This window comes from Parasteatoda tepidariorum, chromosome 1 (assembly GCF_043381705.1).
Source record: "Parasteatoda tepidariorum isolate YZ-2023 chromosome 1, CAS_Ptep_4.0, whole genome shotgun sequence".
NCBI lineage: Eukaryota > Metazoa > Arthropoda > Arachnida > Araneae > Theridiidae > Parasteatoda > Parasteatoda tepidariorum.
In genome coordinates, this window is record NC_092204.1 from 63932386 (window position 1) to 63955863 (window position 23478).

A 23478-nucleotide genomic window follows, 5' to 3' on the forward strand; every position below is an offset into this window, starting at 1 on the left:
CGGGATATTGTTCAAAATTTACGTATACAGTAAAGTTTAACAAAAATAATTAATGGATTGTTTAGACCACGCAACACTGGAATGATCATATTTTAATGCTACAAGCCTAATAATATTTCGAAAAAAATTAAAGGATTGTTTAAGCCACGCAACACAGCAATGATCACCATACTGTTTCAATGCTTTGACTGTTACAAACTTAATATTTCGAAAATAATTACTGGATTATTTAGGTCACGATACATTGCAATGACCACTATACTATTTTAACGTCGTGACTGCGATAAGCTTAATAATATTCAAAAATTCTCCTCGTTCTAATTTTTAACTAAAATAAATTGCATTTTACAATTTTTTAATCTGTTACTTTTTCTCGTGAATGATTTTTTCTTTTTATCTACCCAATAAGATTTTAAAAAATTATTAATTTTCATGATTTTTTTGCTTTCATTATTGTATAATACGAGAGAAAACTCACAAGAGAAGACCCCTACTTTTTACAAATGAAAAAAATCCGTTTATTTTCTATAATATAATACAATTTTAAAGTTTGAACATACGTCTAATTTTCTATATAATCATAAAAGTTGTAACAATTCAGATATACTTATATCATTCCAGCTCCCCGCAATGTCTTTGGATTGAATTTCATGTTTCACCTCGTCATTGGAACTGAATCGCCTCCCAAACAAATATTCTTTTAAATTAAGGTAAAGAGCGTAACCACTAGGTGCTAAGCCTGGAGTAAGGAAAATAGTATGGTGACGATATTTTGAAACAATTGTGATAGGTTAACGAGTGGAAAACGGGACGATAAAGTTTAATGGTTTCTTATGTTTATGACGGGAGCTGATATGACTTTTCCATACCAAAACTGTCACAGCGTCTACAAAAATGCATCGAATTCAATGTAATTGCACATTTACCAAACATTGTTCAACTATATCACTTAAAACAAATAGAATTCCGCATTTACCAAGCATTGTTCAACTATATCACTTAAGACAAATAGAATTCCACATTTACCAAACATTGTTCAACTATATCACTTAAGACAAATAGAATTCCGCATTTACCAAACATTGTTCAACTATATCACTTAAGACAAATAGAATTCCACATTTACCAAACATTGTTCAACTATATCACTTAAGACAAATAGAATTTAGTATCGGGGGAAATCGTTCTTGCTCTGAAAATGCTCTATTTACTTCAAATTTGGATGCCCTAGATTTTAATTTCTTTTAAATACGAATTTTTTTCCATTTTCTTTGAAAAATTTATCAAAAATCTTAAATTCATTTTTGCTTTACAGAAAATTAAAGAAAATTGAGAAATCAAGGAATATTGTGGTATACAGAGTATTTTTAATTTAGGAAACATTGAAAAAATGGCTTAAACATATTTAAAAGCAAAAAAATGATTAAATTAAGTTTTAGATGTTGCAAAACACAGCAAGATAATTGAGATACTAAATGCTGAACGAATATTTTGTAAAAGCTGTTAAAATTTTAAAGAGAACATTCTGAGTAACAAAATAAACTGTAACTGATGTTATTGAAAACTTACAATCCCATTACTTTCAAAACTTGTTAAAATGATAATGATTGTAATTAAAAATTCATAGCTGTAATGTATAAATCTAAAAGTGTTGTTCCTTTTTTTAGAAAACAATAGATTGATGTTCTTGCCAACTCGTTCTTCGAAATATCACAGAGAAATTTCACAAAGACTCTATCGCAACAAGAGACAATTCGAGTCAAACTTTTTTGAAGATGAGACTCGAAAAAGTGACGAAAGTGCATTTCTGGATCATGTTAATCCTAATAAAGAGGATTATATTGATTTAAATAAAACACCAAGCTCCAAGTCAGAATCTTTAGAAAATAGAAAATACGATGAAAATACAGTTAAGGAACCATTTCTTCCTGATAAAGATGAGTCCAAGTCCGATTCTGACGAAAGCAAAAAATATGACGAAAATGTAGTTAAAGAACCATTTATTTCCGATAAAACTGAATACACCGGTCCAATTAAAAAACCAAGTTCCAAATCCGAATCTGTAGAAAGTAGAAAATACGATGACAACGCAGATTTTATTCCTAAAAAAGATGAATACACGGATCCAAATAAAAAGTCAAACCCAACATTCGAATTCGTCAAGAAGTCAAAATATGACGATGACGGATTTCGAATTTATTTACCCAGTGATAAAAACAATTACATGCCTTCGTATAGGAAATCAAGTCCTAAACTCGACTCGTCAGATGACGTAAGTGTTGATGTAACGGAAGGCCCCCAATTCTCAACTTTATCAGACGAAAAATACGAAGAAATGAAAACTCGCCTCACCACCAGCGACAAAATAGCCATGCTGATATCCAAATGTGATGCAGACTTTGAATGTTCGACGTACGCTTCCTGCATAAAAATGACAAAAACTGAACCGGGATTCTGTCGATGTTTGCCACGTTTTGAAGGTAATGGAATATTTTGCTGGGAAGTTCACAAATCTGTGACCTAAACAAAATGCCAGAAATGGATACCAGCTGTTCTGTTGCGGATAAAAAGTAAAGATGATTCATAGCACGCAGTATCTCAAATATCTCCATATTTCATGTGGTGTCACGAAAAAGGCATATCCGATTTAAAAAAAAACAAATTCAAACAAACAATAAGAATCGATATGTATCAGAAACAGCTGTGTCATTGATTCTTCATAACAGGACTGACTCTGCTCTTCAAAATCGATTTTGTAAGAGAAGTTTGAAGCACTTTATTTAATGTTATTGGTTTCGATTGATTTTTTGTACAATTTTTTTGTCATCTATAAAGAACTAGTCTATTTTTTTTAATTTTGTGAAAAAGAAACTCTTAAAGGAAATTACTTAACTTCTTGTCATTGGTATTTGCTATTTAGTTTATAGCGTAGAACTCTCAATTAACAAGTTATATTTATAAGTAAAATTTATTTAATCGAAATAAAATTAACTCTTTTCTATTTAACATTCAAGTAATTTGTGAGAAACGATGCAGGCTGGATACCTCTGAAGTATCAAACTGAGAAATCGGTACAGGGCATCATTTTACTAATAAATATAAAAGGATATATATGGTAATCACGACATCATCTAAAGAGCCGTGGGTGCTCAGTAAGCAGAGTGTTCGAATCCCAGCGTTAGCTGGTCGACACAAATTCCGCACTCAGCTCCCACCGACCTGAGTGCTGACGTAAAATAGCCTCAGTATTAAGCAGATCAAGGGTTAGAGTACCCTTGCCGTCATGCTAACCGTGGGAACTTATTGTGGTTTTCCTCTCCACGTAATGCAAATTCGGGTTATTTTTATCAAAAAGTCCACCACGAAGGCAAATTTCGCCTAATACCTGATCCAGGAGTTCCCTTGTTTTCTGAATTAGGCTTAAAATTATAAGGTTACGAAGTAGAACATTAGTAGTCGTAAATCCAAAATTGGGTTAACTGTTCAACGACGGTTAGAAAACGTCATCTAATGAACAATGATTCGTTTTTCTTAAAATAAATAGCCTACACGATGAAACAAATTCTTGTAAAATTAGTGTTCTGTATTGTAATGACATTTCTGACAAAAAAAAAACATAATTCTGGTTAATAAAACCCTAAATATAAGGTTTTTTTATCCAACCATTTAGTAATTTTTCCGTTCGTATATCAACAGTGTACTGGAAATTTCGGTCTTCAAAATTGTAGATGTAAGTGAAAAGATAATTTAACCTAACAAATGGTTGTTATGTCATGCTCTAAAGTAACATGAAAAGATTACCAAATTATGTCACATATTATAAAGCCATATTTCATTCTTAATTTTACCTAAATTATAATCAAAACTCTACAGTAAAGATTGTCAAACTTTTTTTGTCCCCATAGATCCAAAACCGCTGAACAGTTTAACCATATTCTGGTAGTTATGACCATGTCTTCCTCTCGGTTTATGAATTATTGCTATAAATAGTGATTTCAGCTTAAAATCAAAGCCTTTCGTTAAGTATTTTTTAACGATGCTAGTTTTTAAATACTATTTTGTGGTTTTTATTATATTTGTTTGCCAATTATTATAAAACTGATACATATCTTATCGCACGAGATCTCTTAACCAATTAATTTAAATTTTAAAAAAATAACTTTTTTTTATTTTTATGTTTTTTACAGAGCTACATTTAAATGAGTGAATATTATTTTAAAATTCAAATAGTAATTTTTGTTCCTATACTAAATTTAACTTTTCATATCATTATATTTTTCTTTCATTTTGTATTATACTTTCTATTAAATTTCATAAGTCCATATAAATATCTATTCACATTTAATACAGAGTTAAATTAGTTCACTAATTAAAGTAACATTCATTAAAGTAATACTTATTAAAGTAACATACATTAAAGTGACTTGAGACAGTATAAGAGTGGCTAGTCTAAAACTTTATTACTTAACTTTACAATGACGATTTCTGCTACGTTTTGCTAAAAAGTACTTTTTAGAATGTATTAAATCTGGTTTTCATATAGTGCATGCATATTTTCAATTGCAATGAAAATATTTTGGTTTGTTGAAGAATAGCTCAGGTATATTTGATAAAATAGCTCAGGATGAAAAGTTTGTTGAAGAAATTTAGCTGAAGATGATGTTGTCGATTGATATATTTCCAGCTGTCCATATTTTATTTAGAGTGATACCGGAAAGCAATTGCATATTGAACATCACAAATTGCTTGAATGAAAAATCCAATATAAATATTAAAAATGTTTTATTCTCGATATATATGGAGCTACACAGTAAGGATTAATCTTAATTCTTAAATATACATTACTAAATGATAAATTTGGAAAATTGCCTGGAGGATGTAGCTGCAGGGCTATAAGCCCCACAGGACACCCCTGTCCACCAAGAAATCGAAAAAGCGAGTGTCATATGTACGTTAGCATAATTTTCGCCAAGAAAAGTTAAGGAATCCATGTATTGGTTATTTATTGATTAAATTTAACGCCAAGGCTCTTTTTCTGAGTCTTGTGCATTCAAATGTGTTGGCGGGAAAGAAAGCATGAGAAATAATAACGAATTTTAATGAATTCAAACATTAGCAACCATATAACGGTTTTCGAATTCTATGTTAAGTTATGAATTCTATGTTAACGGTGTTAGACAGATGCAAAGAGAATCTCTAAAAATAGATTTTATTCTGCATTCAATTCAAGGTTGTGGTATACAAATATCACATATTATATTAATGATTTTTATTAGCTGATAAAATGATTGAATAAGATAATAATTCAGTTTTTAAAGGTTAGGAAATATGTTATGAAAATTTCAGCAAGGCGCCAATGTATATTATAATTTTATAATGTTTATTTCTGCCAAGTTTCATTGGATAAGTGCTTTAGAAGGTATGAAATCTGATACTTAATGGAACTCACATCAGAGATTAGACTTAATTAATCACATAAATAATGTAAACATATGTGCAAAAAGTTTTAACTAATAACCACATGTGGGAGGTTTCATAAATATTGAATATATATTTTTGAAATCCTCGTCAAACATGAAATCTTAAAACCCCCCACATATAAGAAAAATTCCTTTTTAAATTCATGCGGAGAATAAATAGGTTTTTCTGAATTATAATGCGAGTTGTTTGATTTGAATATTTTTAGCAATGTACTATCTTAATAAAATGAATAAGATCATATGAATATTTAAGCAATATGAATTGATTGTATTTATTAATATCTATTGGTTTAGAATCATGCAAGAAAATTGAGAATTCACGAATAAATTATTACATTTTTATCAATATAAATTATGTAGTTGCACAAAGAGTAATTTAAAAATTTGATTTTTTGAAAATATTTGACAGTTTTGTTAAAAAGTAGTAATGTACAAGAGTATCTCAAAAGTTTTTAGAAAACTACCTTAATCGTAATTAATAAAAATAGTATAATAAAAATTAAAATAAGATATTAAAACTAAACCTGCTTTAGAAAAGTGTCAGGATAATATTATGAGAAAAAATTAAAAAATATGATTTTTGGTCCAAAATTATGAAGTAAGATCTTCAAATATGTGATTTCAAATTTATTAATATTAAAGAATTTAGGTTTAGACTTAAAAGGAACATAAGGAAACAAATTCAAAATTTCATCGAAAATCATTTACAATCTTACAAATGATAAAAAAAAATCTCCACTGAATAACGTAATTGAAAAAAGTATCGTAGTAAGTTTCAAAAGTTATCAAAAGAAAAAAAAATCTATGCTTGAAAAAAGTCAAAACATGATATAACATTCATTATAATAATCTTAAAAAAAACAACACCAAAAAGAAAAACGAATTACACTTGCAATTACCGAATAAAAACACCCCTTAATTCTCAATAACCTCCTTTTCAATCATTTTTCGGAATTGAAGCAGGGTCATCAATACAAAAATGTCTCAAAGAAAAGAAAATTAAAAACCAAAAGAGGTTCTAACCAAATGGCGATGTACCCAAACAGAAGACGAAAAGCAAAAATAAGAAAAGGGGAGATAAAATAAAGAGTACGTAGGGAGAGTATTGCGGGGAAAGCTGATTACAGGCTCTCTCCAAAGAGTGCTTTTCCTTCACTGTTAATACGTCATTTTTATCGGCCAAGAGAGAGGAGCAACTCCGTTAACTTAACGTTGTCTTTTATTCAGAAAGAAGTGGAATTATATTTCCCTCGCCAAAAGCTTAAACATTCGGTTCATAACAATGGAGATATTTTCTCAAACTAGAACAATTTTATCTTAAAAGAAGTCCTGACGTTATCAGTCTCTTTGTTCTTCGGATGTGATGGAATACGAATTTATATATTGTTAAAGAACGAAAACACTGCATTTGGCGGTTTTCAGTTTATGCATTTGATTATAATTTTAGCTAAACTAATAATTTCGAACTTTTTGAGTCTCCTCTAAGACAAGCCTTGATCGAAATGCGGTAGGGGAGAGTCGGGTAGCCCCGCCCACTTAAGGAGTATTGCTTATATTTCTGTATAATATTGAGTAATAATCAATATTTTTGTATGTTTCTATTGTTTTACCATCTAATTAAATAATGCAAAAAGAATAAACCAAAAAAAGAATAGTTTAACTTAAAAAAAAATGGAAATTTAAAAAAAAACATGTTTTTTAGCTCTTTTCAAAATCTGTCGGGTATCCCCGCCCAGTTACAAAAATTATGTTTTTCGACTGTTTTTTTAGGTATAAATGAAAGTGACCAATGTATTGGCAATAGATGAACCTCATTTATCATTTTTATCACAAAATTATTTTATTTATTACATATTTATATACTTTTAGCGAATTCTATCATTTAATAACAACAATATTTGTTGTTAAAAATGCATATAACATTCAAATTTGAAGCAATAAAATAATAATCTTTGCAACCATACATTTATCGACGAAATAAAATAGGTCGGTGATACCCGACATTCATGTGAGCGGGGCTACCCGAAATCCAATTTTTTTGTAAATTTGTAATTACTCGAACAATTTTTCACACATAAACTTCTTTCTTCGTGCAAATTATACTTAAGACTGCATACTTTAATGCTGCATGTATAGAAAAATTATTTTTTTAGTATTAAAATGAAGTTTAATCGAAACATTCAACCAATTTTTCTTAATTTCATGACTACTGTATTCAACATATATTCAAAACTATTGTTAACCATGTTAACAGCTGCATAAATACTTGAAACTTTAAAAATAATATTTTTTTAATATAAAAATTAATGCCCGATGGCCCATTGATTTGAAAAAAATATTCTATACATATGAAATTGGCATTGGGCTGGGGTACCAGCTGGGCGGGGCTACCCAACTCTCCCCTATATCAGATCTCTTAAGAGGAAGCCATACCACGGGAGAAAGTTTTCCTAGTGGAAATATTTTTCTTAAATACCCAGATGAAAATAAGTTATGAGGATATAACTTACTATTTCATAATGGGAAAGTTCTCTTCCAATAATTTGTCTACTTTTTGATATTTTTTTTAATTTATTTATTTATTTATTTTTTTAGCAGTTGAAGCTTCATAGCTTATTTTAGATTTATTTGAGCTCACTTTATCGTTCGTTTAATATTTGGCTTAGTATTGAAGGTGAAAGAGAATTTGAGACGAAAAGTTTTTCCCCCTGGTATGGCGTGGTATACCAAAAATGTCATTACTATGTAATGCGTTAATTTTTCAAAAAAAAAAAAAAATTCTCTGTGTAAAAAAAATAAAAATCAATTTACTTTTAACCATCATATTGTGTCTTTAGCCTTAATACGATAAAAATTTGCAGCAACTTTTTAAGATTATTGAACCATTTGTAGGGTTTCTATTTATGTGGTGTAATTAAGCTCAATAATATCAATACGGTTCAACTTATTACCATATTAAGGTTGCGGCAAGTTTTAACGATATTACGGAATTTACGATACTCCAAAATTTCAAAACGCGTAGGAATTTAATGTTCTATAATAATTAAAAGTAACGCTGATCTATTAAATTAGCGATTCCCAAATGAAGTACCACGGAACCCTAAAGTTCCATGGAAAGATGGGAGGGGTTCCAGGAATTAGGATATTTTAAACCAGCAATAATATTATTCCAATCAATAATCCATAATTTATTTAATACTTCGCTTGTTTATATGAACATCTGTATGTGAAATGCGAATGACTAAAAGATTCGAAAGTAGCAAATTTAAAAAAAAATATTTTAAAAAAATACACTGCATAAATTATTAAAAGATGACGCATTTTATAAAAAAATTTATAGGTGTTTCTCATCGATCTTTTCAATTCAAAATTAAATTCGAGCCTTTCAATTAAACGTTTTTCTGATAACTATTCTTGCCGTTTATAACAGTTCTTTTTCGAAAACTTTAATTCAGTTTATTTTCAGCAAATGCATACAGTAGGAAAAAATTCTTAATACTAAATATTTCATTCTACACATTAAATAGTTTAAAAACAATTAGAATTTTTTTTGGTTAGTATAGTCACAGCTACAAATGAATTTTTTTTGTAATGCCCGGTTTCGGCCAAATGAAGCTCTATCATTACGGGTTCCATAGCCGAAAAAATATTTAAAACCGCAGTACTAGACAACCAGTGGCATGAGCTCTTTATGTATCGAATATTTATGAAATATATAATCTAAATCTGCCCTTTATAGCACAAAATAAATACATTTGTCATAAAGAAAATAATATAAAAAACTATGTTTGATGTTGCCAACAGGAGAAAAGGGAGAGGAAAAAAAATACATTAAAACAAGTTTCTGAGTTAAAACCTTAATGTAAATTGAAGTTTATTTTCATTAGAGCACCTATGGAGTGCATATCTAAAAAGCCAAGTGAAAATAATGTCATTCAAAACTCTAGATTGTGACAATTATGAGGGTGTGTCCAAGTTTCACAAAGAAACATAATTATATTAATGAAAAGTTAGATGATCCCTAGAGTAAATTTGTGAATAAATTTATTGTATTTTTGAATGAATATAATAAATTTATACTGATAAAGCCGTTAATTTCTAAGAGTGTTACAAGATAGGAATATTTCTTACGAGATTATTTTTACCAGGAACATTAAATTACCAAAACATTACATAAAAAAAGTGTTTTTGAGACATTTACGAGCAAAAGTTAATACAAAGTAACAAGAAATGATTTAGATAAAAAATTTAAAACGCACATTTTTTATGCACGTATATAAATTTTTTATTTTGAAGTCCTTTTGTTCTCCTTTCGTTTTTATTGCTTTGTAGTAAACTACTGAATAACTTACTGAATATATTGTGTATTTTTGACTGGAGGGGCCAGGGTGGAACCAAATGTATTTTGATAGATATCCCTCAACCCCAGGTAGAATTGTGTCTAAAGTAACCTTTATAAGTTATAAGCGAGTAAAACCAAAGTTTCATTTTTTTAAAAAAAGAGTACTTCAAAATATCGTCAATCATTATTTATTGAGAAAAGGAAACTCTTGTATCAAAGAAACTAATGCATGAGTATAATTAAAAAGGCGAATCGAATAATATGCCATAAAATTTTCTATATTTCTTATTAAGTGAATCATAATTATATTTTAAGATTTTGGATGTCCAATTTATCTACGCACAAACAATCTGGGAAGACACAAACTAGTCCAACTTTCTAGGCATTTCAGTTTTCAGTTTTTCCACAATAAAAAAGAAATTATGTTAACTATTATTAAGTATAGCCCAAACAAGCATTCATAATTGAAATTGTTTGCGATATCTATTAAGCTGCTTCAGTACGTAAACATTAAAACATTGAACTTTCTTTCAGCCTAAAATGGTCACCATATTCACATGGCACGTATTGAATGGATTTTTTTGTTTCATTTTAAGGACAAGGATTTGTTCAAAAATTCCTAAAGCAAGCCTAAGAATCTTTGTTCAAGAAAATAGCTTAAAAGTCAATAGGTGATACCATGAAAGAAATTTTTCGAAGTGTTTTCACTACTGCATTAAGGCTAAAGATAATCCCATGGAAAATCTGTAAATATATTACTGGTGGTAATGTTTGTATTACATTTGAAAATTTAGTTGTGATGTTTAAAAAGCAAAAAAAACCGTAGTGTATGTTTATTCAAGATATTTCTAGTCACCCTATAACAACACGCACAACGCACATACAACGTTTTTGAAGAAACAAAATCACAATTTATCCCTCCAAATTGAAAAAGAATATTGCCGCTTTGCTAGTTTAAAAAACTGCAAAATTTTACTATTTTGTATTAATTAAGCGTAAGATTTTTGCGTATTTCAGGCAATCTGTGAAAATCTCTTAGAGACAAAATGTTTGGTATTATCCTAATTGATTCATTATCTGACGTGAAAATTACAAGGTTAAATTTCTGGAATGATTGAGAGCTTCTACGTTAGAATCTTGAAAATATTAAATTTAAGAGCGATAGAATATTGAAAAATACATTAAGAAAAAGAAAAGTAAAATTTCCAAAATATGCTAAATTTTACCGTGATTCTTGTTATATATATTGCAAAAAATTGTTATATATATTGCAATTTGGTAAATGTGGTATAATTTGGTAATTCTATCATGATACTGGAATTAAAACCATTCATTCGGTTTAATTTACAAAATATATTTTCGCTTCTAAATATGTGCTACATTGTTCATTGCTACATTGTTGCTAAATATGTGCTACACTAATGTGTAAATATGTACGGTAAAGAACATTTTTACCTCAACGATTTTGAAACAAATTTCAATTGGAATAAAAAAATAAAATTATTTTGTGCTCTTTAACGTTGTTTACCTTAGTTTGTTAGTTTCAATTAGAATGGTTAGAAAACCGTGAGAAAGAAATTTGACTGGACATTAGAGCTAGGTTGTGGTTGAGTTGGGTTTTATCAAATGAACCACGGAATGTGATTTAATTAGTTTATTTGCTTATTTGACGCATAGTAAGAAATGGAAAGTACTAGCTTTTTTGTGTTGAACAGCACTATGGTGCTGCTATCTATGAGTGAATGAGAGTATCGTATTCTAATAATCCAGTGTCACAAATTGGGGAGTGCAGGACACTTAAATCACTTCATGTGTTGAAGGGAAAGGGAATATTGTGATTCAACAATGGGAGTCGAAAATCCGTTCTGTCTGTTATGAGATTGGCATATTAGACCTGCGGCTATAGAATGTACCCAGATTCAAGGAACTTAGTTGGTGTGATAAAATTCTGGTTGTTTAACTATTACGTGAAAGCAGTTAATAAACTGTTTTTCTCACAGTTTATTTACCATCTTATTTATGACTGTTTCGTTCATAAATGGTAAAATGACTATTAAACAAATTGTTATTCAACCATTTTTTCCAAGAATTTTTTAACAGTGTAATATGAACTATAATTTTTAAAAACCGGTATTTCCCGTAAACCGTTACCTTATGAAAGAGAAAATAATCAAAAAATTGTTTTGTTATTATAAGCAGAATTATCATTTTCTTTACCAGAAATGTAATTACACATGCAGTACTGTATTTTTTCCCGATTTTTTTATCCGTGTACAAATTAAAATTTGGCAAACTATTTTTTATAATTTAAAGTTTGAAAATATAACAATACGCCAACCCGAATCAATATCTCCGATATGTGTAAATAATGCTACACTTTATTGTAAAACTATAATCAGTAATAATTTTAACAATTTATAATCAGTTTTTGTGTTCGGGCATTAGCAATTCGTTTAAATAACTTATGAGGAATAATCATTTTGCTATGAGACACTTCAAATATTATATTCTAAATATTAAATAATGAGAATAATTGGATTTCTACTTTTTTATACTCCTTTTTAAAATAATTTTTCCCTGAGGTTTTATTTTGTTTTTCGAAAACAGTATAGATAACTAACATAAAAATGGTTGTGAGTTTATGAGCAAAAATCTCTCTAAGGAAAATTGGAATGAATATCTTTAGCGGTACAAAAAAAAAATTGCATCATGTTCAGAATATAATTTTAATAAAGGAAGTATTCTTGAAAAGGATAAAAAAATAACAGTAATAAACGATGATTTAGGGAGATGAAAGAAAGAAGTTTTCATACTTCATAAAGTTAGAACAAAATTTATGAAGTTTCACTAACGAGTTGTGAACTTGCATCTCATTTAGATTTTCTTTTTCTTCTTTGCTTTTCAATTCAACAAAGGCAACTTTTTATTTGTAATTATTGCTTTTGTTTTTAAATTAAAGAGAATAAAAAAGTGCCATTTTGTAGACTAATTATGAAATTCATGTGCCAAAAAAATTTTTATCTGAGAAATATTGATCATTAAATAATTAATATTGTTCAATTTAAAAGACATCCTTACCAAACAATTCATAATTTTCTGAAACAGTGGATACTTAAGACAGTTAATATTTAACACAAATATATAGACACGCTTTATTTACAAACTGAACGCAAAAATTTTCCAAATTGTATAACTTTTTTATTTTCATATTTTAGCTAAGTATAAAATGCAGTCTATTTATAATAAAACAAAAACTATTTAAACATTTACAAAGAATAATTAAGTTTTACTTACTACGCATGAGCTATATAGTTAAGAACACAAAAAAGAAAACAACTAGAAAAGAACACAAAAAACTCAAGCAAAAAATATTTATAAGGATTATTAATAAAAGAAGAATAAAAATTTAAAAAATTTTTAAATAAACTTTGAAAAAAAATTTATTAATTGGAAATCAGAAAATTTAAAGATGAAAAGATATAATCTAGTTATCTATCCTTACGATTACCTCCGCAAAAATTAGTACTTTCTGATAGAGTATTAATAGAATCAAAGCAAAATATAAAAATACAATAGTGTGAGTGAGTATTGATTAGTAGAAATAAACAAGGTAAACTAGACAGTAATTAAAAGATCACTTTTTTTTCCAAAAATTATAGAAAAATTCTTTGCACCGAAAGAGTGACATGAAAGCCTTTAAAGAAACTCTTAAGTTATGTATCTTGATGAGTTAAATTATTAATAAACAGTTTAAGAAATATTATTTTACACTTTTAAATATACAGAGTTTATTAATAAACTTTAAATACTGAAATGTTGGCGTAAAAATGTTAAATAAATTAAATAAGTTTAAGAAAATGTTTCAGACACGCCAAGAGAGTGACATTTAGGTAATTTAATATTATTTCTAAGGAAATTTTAAATGATTAATCTTTGTTAGATGAATAGAAATACAAGGAAAAATTCTGTCTTAAACGTAAAAAAAATAATTTCTACCTCAAGGCAATTGTGTGATATTTTGTTTGGACATGATATTGTTAGGTTTTGTCACATAATCAAATATTGGTAGTGTTTTATATTATTGTATTAAATAACTTTTATTTTAATTAGAAATAGCTTTGACTAAAAACCTTATTAAAATGAAGCAAAAGGAACATGAACATTGGTTGTCTTAAATTACTATTTAAGAAAAAAATTATCACTGCAGAATCATTATTGGGTCGAATTAGAAAGCCGAAATAATTAAAAACAAATTGATAATATCATCAAAATCAAGTTTATTTATCTTGAGACATGTGACCAGTGAGTCACGTGTCACATTGGCGATTGTCTATTGGCAATTCCTACTTATAACATTAACTTATAAAATTTCAATTTCACCAAATATTAGGAGCAGTAATTACAAATCAACTTACATATCTATTTATTGTTATTAAATATTAAAATTAGGATTTAAATATTTTTTGAAGACCTTAATAAGAATAATTTTGCTTGAGATATTCGCAGATATTTATTATAACTGAGTGCATAATGTAAACTGAGGATATAGCAATTGTAATATAAAATCAAATTTCTTGAAGATTTTATCAAGAACAAGTTAAATTATTTAAAAGAATTTAAAAAATAAAAGCATTTATAAGCATGAATAACATCAATTATACGCATCGATTCCTCAATCTCATAATATTGACAAAAAAAAGATACCGAAAAGCACAAAACATTATTTGAAAACATTTTCGCGTTAAACAAAGCATCTAAAGGTTTCCATTTTAAGCTCAAATCACTATTATTCACAGGAATTGATATGCCCATTTACACTATGGGAAACGAATCCTCCTTCCAAATCAAGCGAATCCTTGCACATTAGATGACGTTGTGATTATCATATATACCCTTTTAGATGTATTAGTGAAATGATGCCCTGTTCCGATTTCTCAGTTTAATGACTTGCTGAAATCCAGCCAGCATCGATTCTCACAAATAAAGCATTCTGTGTTGCCATTTCATTCGTCAATTCTTAAAGTTTCTCTCTATTTAAATTTCATCGTGAATTATTATTGTAAACTTTGCATATGAAAGAATTCTATAAAAATAATATACCAGTATTTTTTTTAAAAAATATTAAAATGCATTCTAAATAAAATGAAGCAAAATATATTCATGATTGTACAGAATAAGGGGATTAAAACAAATATATTTTAAAATGGATCGAAAATAAATGTATCACGGTTTTGTAAAGTACACATAGTCTTAATAAAACAAAATTATGGTGGAACTGAAATTTGTGACATATACTTATTGAAGTGAAAAATTATTTCTCTGAAATCTAAAGAAAACAAATAATCCTTATATATATATATANATTATATATATATAAGTATATATTTTTGCTAAAATATATATATTATTATATCAACAAGACAAAGATATTAAAAATTTTAGTTGCTACTTTTTCTCTTTATTTATCTCCGTTTATTTTCTTGGGACGAACATTGCTTTTATTTCTTATGATAAAGAAAGCTGTCTTCTCCATTAACTGAACTTGTTAATTCAATATGTTTTTTTTTAGATTTTAAATAAAATACATTGTTATCACTTTATGTGAAATAGCTAACAAAATTTTGCGAAAAGCGATAACAATTTTTCATTTAAAATATAAAAGAATTATACCACTTTTTGTAAAGTAGAAAAACTTTTAAAAAAGAAAATAATTCCTAAGAATCTGAAATTCCTAAAGAAACATATCTACAATAAAAAAGTGAAAAATCACTTAATCTGAATTGTAAAAAAAATCAGCTATGTTATTCTCTTCGTCGAGTAAATGTTTGAAAAGGAACCAAAATATATTTTTAAAAAAATATGTTTGAAGCAACCCAACTTTTCATTATTATTAAAGAAAATTATAGTGAATTACAATAAAGTTCAACAAAGAACCATTTATATAAATTGAAACATCCAAAGGAACTTTTCCTTAAGGGAAATTTATAAACAGTTTTTTCTTTTAAAAAAAAAGTGAAAAAAATCTAACTAAGTTGAAAAAGTATTTTTAAAGTGACAATGACATCTGCAAATATTCTCTTTTCTCTTCAGACTCAATTTCACAGAAATATATTTTTTCTGTATAGGCGGAAAGCACAGCTGGAGCAGGTGGTTTGTCAAATTCCAGCCAATACCATTTCTTTAAATAGTGAATAAGAACGTATGCTGACGTCTTTGTCGCCATTTTTTCTTTCTTTTCCATTCCCTTTTATGTCTTTTCATCAGAACTCTTCGTAAGGTTTATTGAATCGAAATCATATTTCAATCACGTCACCATTTAACATTAATACTGATTTTTAATAATTGAAATCCCTTTCTTTCTTTACAAAATCGTATACTTACATGGGAATTACTTTAAAACATCGTGTCCTAAATTATAAAAAAAAACAATAACGTTTTTCAGAAGAGCCACTTTGAAGGAATTGAGAAATTTTCAAACAACTTATTCAATTGTGGTTGCTAGAAAATTTTGATAAAAGTTAATCAACAGTGAAATAAATTCAAAACTTTGCCTATCAATTGTGGAATAAATTCAAAATTTTGCTTATCAATTGTGGAATAAATTCAAAACTTTGCTTATCAATTGTGGAATAAGTTCAAAACTTTGCTTATCAATTGTGGAATAAATTCAAAACTTTGCTTATCAACTGTGGTATAAATTCAAAATTTTGCTTATCAATTGTGGAATAAATTTAAAATTTTGTTATTCAACTGTGGAATAAATTAAGTCTTTTTCAAATAACTGATCCTTAACTGAGCTAAGTAAAGCACAATGCCCCACTTTCCGAAAATTCTAGGGGATCCCACCGACAATATTTATGTTTTTTTAATAATTATAAGTCTTATATTAAGTATTTTTGATAATAATAATTCAGTTTTTTCAAATTTTTTATTTACTGTTGAAAATGTGAAAGTTTTTCTTCCCATTTTACGTTTATCAAGGCAAATATTACACAATTACGTTATTTGTCAAAAATGTAAAGTTTCGCGTGTCTTTGAAAATCACTTCGTGACGATATAATTAAAAATAAAAGGAAGCGAAAAATTTCAGTATTCTTTTCTAAGAGTGTTATGAGCTCCTTCCCTACACTCTTAAATTAGATGTTAAACCTTTTTAAGTTCAGAAAAGACAATTATTAATCCTCAAAAAACTTTTGCTATTAGAACACAATAATCCTTAAAAGTAAAATACATGAGACGTCGACTAATGCAAACTTCTTTTTTATATTAAAAATACATATACTTCTGAACTAATGGTACAGAAAAGTAAACTCATATTTCTTTTTAAGTAAAAAGAACACTGTAAAAGATATTTTTGAATTTTCACATGCGTATTATTCTTGTAAAACAAATAACATGAAAACATAGACGGCACTGCTTTGTTTTTAAAATAGGTCCATATCACATTCGAAATTCTTTTTAAATTTGTTTTAAAAATGTGTTTCAGAAACAAAGTAGAAGCTCAGTTCACATAAAAGGATTTAGGAAAATATTTTCTGGATTGAGTTATTTTATACTCATTCAAGTATAAATTGATAATATTAGATAAAATGCAACAACATTTTACCATGAAAGATTCTAGTACTGAAAATAACAATTACTTGTTCACTTTTATAATATTTTTAATATAAATTGACAACAAGATAAATTTAAATTCATAAATATTTGTTGTAAAATATGTTATAAATTTGAAACGGCTTGATCCAACAGGATGCTTCTTTTTTGCTATTTCGTTTAGTTTTTATGAATTGATCTTCATTTATTTCTCCAAAGGTTACAAATCATTGACTGGTCATTCAATAATTTTCCGACGGTGATCGCACAGGCTTTTTTTAATTTAGCTTTCTTTATGTGTAGACACAATATGTGGGGCTGCAGTACCTCAACCTTTGGGATGCAATAAACTATTATTTTAACTTCAATAATAGTTCAATATTGTAACTACACATAATTAAATCAGAGTACAGAGGAATGTGACTCCGGAAAGTCCAGTAATTACATATACTTTAACTTCGATTTTTACTTCAATAATCTAATTTCAGGATACATTTAAAATAAAATTATGTAGTTTTACATTAAACAAAGTTAACGTTTTAATTCGATACGATATCACACGATAATTTTTAGCAGATCATTCCTCAGGAATATTTTGTGTTCTAAACTCCTGACCTCTGACACTTTTCGAAAAAAAAATTCCAAATTTTTTTTTTCCTCGAGTTCAACTCTTTCATACAACCTTTGAGTATGCCTTTTTTGAATTTTCGTATCTTTTTGATGAAAATTTTGAAATGGAGGATATTTTAATGTCCTACGTAAGCATTGCTCACATTCTTTCTCCCCTTAGCCAGTAAAAATGAGCACATCACAAACCCCTCCTTCCATTAGGTGCTTACATGAATGCATGCGTGAATGCTTACATGAATGAATTAGGTTCTTACATACGTTAGAATGTCACCTAATTACACATGTTAGACTGTTACATGCGTGTTACATACCTGTTAAATATGTCAGACTTGCTTACAGCGATAATTTTTATAAACAAATTTATAGCTATTTACAAAAGTAAGTTACAAAATTACTCCGGTAGATCAGTTACAGGAATCTTTCCCTTTTAACTTTCCCTCTCTATTTCTTAAATTTAACTTTTCCTCTCCATTTCTTAACCGTAATTATTTAAAATTTTAAAATTTTAATGTTTTTTTTCCAAGATAGTAACAAGATATTGTCAAGATCAATAATGGTAGTTTTTTTTCAATGCTGTATAGATATTAACGTATCTAAAACTAGAAGAAAATTATATTACTGTCCAAGCACATAATATCAAATAAGAATGAACTAGATCGTTAATTATTCAAGTAAAAAATACGAGCGAATTCTAGAAAGATGAAAAAACCGTAATAATACTTCCACGAAAAAGTCGTAGATGAAGTAATAAATAGATTTTTTTTAAATGAGTGAATTCTAGAAATAGGAAGAACAAGGTGTCATAATTCCTTGAAAAGGTCATAGATAAAATAAGGAAATAATAAATAGATATTTCTCTTTAAAAAATGATATTATGAATTGTCTTTTTGTAAAACAAAGAACATGATATGACAAAAAACATTATAAACAATAAAAGCGAGTGGAAAGCAGCTCCATAAAGAAACAGACATAATATTTTAATGAAATTGAAAAAGTCCTGATAAAAACTGTAAATTATACAGATTTTCAACATTTATTTCTAATCTAAATCGAAGCATTTAGCTACTTTTCTTTAATACTATTATCTAAGTTCATGTTTAGTGAATTAAACGCACATCAATTTGCTTATCCACTGAAACGACAAAACATGCTTTTACTTTCGTACGAAAATTTCTACAGAAAAAACTTCTTATTTTTTACTGATATTTGATTATTCAACAAATTTCATTATTCCCTGCATAAACTATGAAAAAAAGAACTTCCATGGGTTCAACAGAATTATAACACAAAATTAATTTGTTATTGCAGCGGATAAATGTCAAAAAAACTATACCATACAATTTGCTATGCCATAAAAACTATTTACAAATTACTTGATTAAATTATAATTCTTTGTAGCTCCTTTAAGCTACTACAGTATTTATAAATCAATAAATAGAACTTTACTACGAAACAGAATTCAGAACAATTTTTTATAAAACTAACTGCAGCTATTGAATAACAAAATTATTTTCTTTATATATTACTAACAGAACTCTTTTGAAATCTTACGAATCATAATCATCATAAATCAAAATTCTGAAATGGGTTATGTTTTCCCTGCAGCTGTAAGATATTTATTGAAGATTTATTTATTTATTTGTCAGCTACTGTTTGAACAAAAACATAATATTTTTTTTAATATAAGACCTTTAAATAATGTTAAAAATAAATAAATGGAAAGAAGTAAGTATCTTGAAGTTTAGAGAGCAAAAGCTATGCTTAGTCAATTAATTATAAACTAAAATAGAAGCCAGGTTCTGCTTATCTGAAAATCTTAGCAAGGAATATTTTTAAGATAAAAAAAAACGAAAAATATTTTTTTTTTAAAATGATATTTTTATTATTGCTTTTTCGAATAATAGAATTTTCCAGAAATGCAATATATTTAAACGAATAAAAGATTTAAATAACAGAGAGAAATGGTTTCATCTACCCGAAAAAAATTCCGGTAAAATTACCGTATTGTATGGTAATGACATTTCTAGCACGAAAAGCATAATCCTGGTTAGTAAAACCAAACAAATGTGGTATTTAATGCATTCATTAGGTAATTTTAGAGATCATATATGAACAGTTAAACTGAAATTCTGGTTTTCAAAATTGTAGATTTTATTGCCACATATTTAGTAAAAAATACAAAATTGAAAAAGTAAATTTAATCGAATACATTGTTTTTATACCATGCTCATTGGTGTCATGATAAATTTATCAAATTTTACCACTTATTATTATAAAGCCATGCTTTATAGTTATTTCTATCAAAATCATTACCAAAGCTCATTGGTAAAAATTACCGAACTTTTAATTGTTCCCATGGAGACAGAAACATGGTATGTTTTACCATATTCTGGTAGTTTTGATCATACCTTTTTCTTAAGGTACTAAAGAACACTCCCAATCAACATTGAGCATTAATATCAGTATATTAACAAAACATAATACAGAACAAATTTGCTGTAAAATAAATGAAGCATTAAATTGAACTATGGGTCAGCATAAGTCAACAATAGTGTTGTGTAATCAAGTTTAAAACGGATAATAATGGTATGGGTTCCACTTTGCAACACATTATGCCCGTAAAATTTTTTAACTATGATATAGTTCAATACTCACCAAACTTTCCAACACTTAAAATTTCTTGCAAAAATAAATACAAAATAATTTCAAAAGAAAGGAACTACACTGTTAAAATTTTCATTCTGAAATTACGATAAAATGAGCAGCAGCAGTCTGTCCCTCCGATTACCTAAAAAGTTTATGGTTAGGAACTTTTTTTGACCTTTACGGTTTTGAAACCATTTACAACTGGTACGGCTAATAAGCTGTGAATGCAAAACTATACGGTTTCGTAACTATTCACAAGTAACATTGTTTCTAAACCATGAAAATAAAACTTAAACGGACATTGGAGCCCTACACCTTTTATGCGTGCGTGATAGTTTCGTATTCTAATTGTTTAAGGTCACCGATTGAAGAGGGCAGAACACTGGAAACTCTTCAGGTATTCAATTGAAGGAATGGAAGGAATATTTGACATCAACGCTTTGATTCGAACCTCTGTTCAATCGGTCAGATTGACCGATTAGCCCTCTCAGCTAGTTGTATACAACTACACGAAACAAAAGGATTTCATAAAGTAGGCCTAGTTGGCGCGGATAGCTTTCTGGTTTTTGTACCGTATTAGGTAAAAACAATTAACAAAATCTTTTTTCTCACAATATGACATACTGAATGTCATTTTTTATAGCTATTTATCTGTTTTGGATGAATATGGCAAAAAAGCAATTAAATAAATTGATATTTAACCATTTTTAACTACAAAAATTCTAGCAGTGTTGATAACCTTCTTTTAAATTCCATTCTAATATAACTTGATATACTGAATAATCATTTATTTCCTTCAATCTAAAAACCAAATTATGAAAAAACCTCGAAACCTTATCCTTCGTTAAATATTTGTATTCGAGATATAAGAATCCAGTTTGAATTAATTTGAAAATACCTACAGGCAAGAAATAACTTTGTCGCTAAAAAATTGATAGGGGAACTAGAAGACAACAAATCAATAGTTGTATGTATGCTTCTTACTTTAAATTTCTTAATTCCAAAAATATTTGCACATTTTTTTCTCTTCAAACGAAGTATTTTGTCGTTATTATAAATATTCTATGAAATGCTTTAATTTATTTTCATGTATATAATGGTATTTTCTTACAATAACTTTATATTCTTGAATATTTCACCAGCTTCGTATTAAAGTTTTAATTATTTTGGACACACTTATTAATATTTCTTTTCTTTAAAGTTAATATTCTGATCTTAATCAGAAAAAAATCGATACAGCTATTGTCATGGATATTTCATGATTAACAACTTTTTGCTTAAAATTAATCATTTTCGAAGTCAAAGAGAAAGAATAATCTCCAAGCCAACAGTTGTGGCAAAATTTTTCTTTAGCTAAACTTACCAAATTTATTCTATTTGTTCTTTACTCGATGGGCCATCTTTCCTCTTAATAAAAACAGATACATAAAGGGAATTCTATCACAATAGCGTAACTAATTACTGAGATATACTAGCTATAAAGATGTTAATTAGTTTTTAATGTATTTCTATCTTCAAAAAAATATTTATAGATTTTAAACAAAGAGATACTCGGATTAAACACTTAAAACAATACAATTATAAGCTACTATTTCAAATACTACAGAAGAACGTTTTTCTTTTTTAGCACATTTTTTGGCTTAATAATACACAAGGATTTCCATCAATGCAATAAAATGTTTCCGCATATTGGGTATGTTTTAATCCAAAATACTTAGAGCATTAATTGCCAAACCGTCTATCGCGAGCTACTACACGGAGAAAAACAATTTTGCTAAAACTACAGCACTGTATGACAATGGCACTTCTGGTTTTAAAAAAAATTCTGGTTCATAAACCCAAAATATCTTGTATTTAATCCATTATTCTGGTAAATTTTCCATTCACATGGTAACATGTTACCGGAAATTCCAGTTTTAAAAATTATAGTTTTTTTCACCACGCATTTAGTAAAAATTACGAAAGTGAAAAGTAAATTTAACCAAATAAACGGATTTTTTTTGTCATCCTCTAAGGTATCATGATACCAAATTTTATCGCATTTGCCAAATTTTATCACATGTTATAAAACCTCATCTCATTGTTAATTTTACAAAAATCATTACCAAAATTCTTTCGTAAGAATTACTTTGCATTTACATACAGCCTAAAGACGGTAAATTTTATCATATTCTAATGGATTTGATCTTAATTACATGATGGGGCATTTTCGGTAGACCTCGGTCATACTCCGGTTGACTTTACTTGATTCCTTAACTTAGCTGCTGAATGTAAGTGTAAGTTTTTTTTTATTTAAAAAAAACTTAATAGTTCTTATGGTTGATTGCTCACAGTAGGATTATAAAAGGGTACGGTAGCTCAGAAGCTTTTTTAAGTTTTGCGACCACTAATTTAGAGCGAACCTTAAAATTGTTCAAGTTAGTGCCTATTTTAATATGGTGCTAAGTTCATGCATATTATCAAAATTTTTAAACCTATTTACACATTACTGTGGTGTCACTGAATTGAAAACATCCATCAATTCAATGCCCAAATAAAGCTGTAAAATCGAATTGTATTATGAGCTGAACGTGTGAAACTTGAGTTCAATGTGGAACTGTGGCATGGGGAAATTCTAGAAGCTTTTAATAATAGGGTAAAATAATAATAATAATAATAATTGGAAATAATAATAAGGTAAAATTTGACGCAAAAATGTCGCTTTTGCGAAAAGTGTAACTTATTTATATATTTCCCAAATCCATTCGGTTATTTTTATTTGTTTGTGAAATTAAAATTCAACACCCT

General features: G+C 27.9%; 2 protein-coding genes across 5 annotated transcripts in view; one reads left to right on the forward strand and one right to left on the reverse strand.

The window, feature by feature from the left end:
- LOC107455824 (uncharacterized) overlaps window positions 1–2884 on the forward strand; it is a 91305-nt gene extending 88421 nt beyond the window's left edge. For all 4 annotated transcript variants that reach the window (XM_071181331.1, XM_071181326.1, XM_043047135.2 and 1 more), the window contains one exon: window positions 1668–2884. In XM_071181331.1, coding sequence (XP_071037432.1) covers window positions 1668–2524 — 857 coding nt within the window. In that variant the 3' untranslated portion in view covers window positions 2525–2884. The remainder of the gene's footprint in view (window positions 1–1667) is intronic.
- The window catches only part of LOC107455815 (FERM and PDZ domain-containing protein 4), a 404769-nt gene that overhangs the window by 361971 nt on the left and 19320 nt on the right, over window positions 1–23478 (reverse strand). The window lies entirely within an intron of this gene.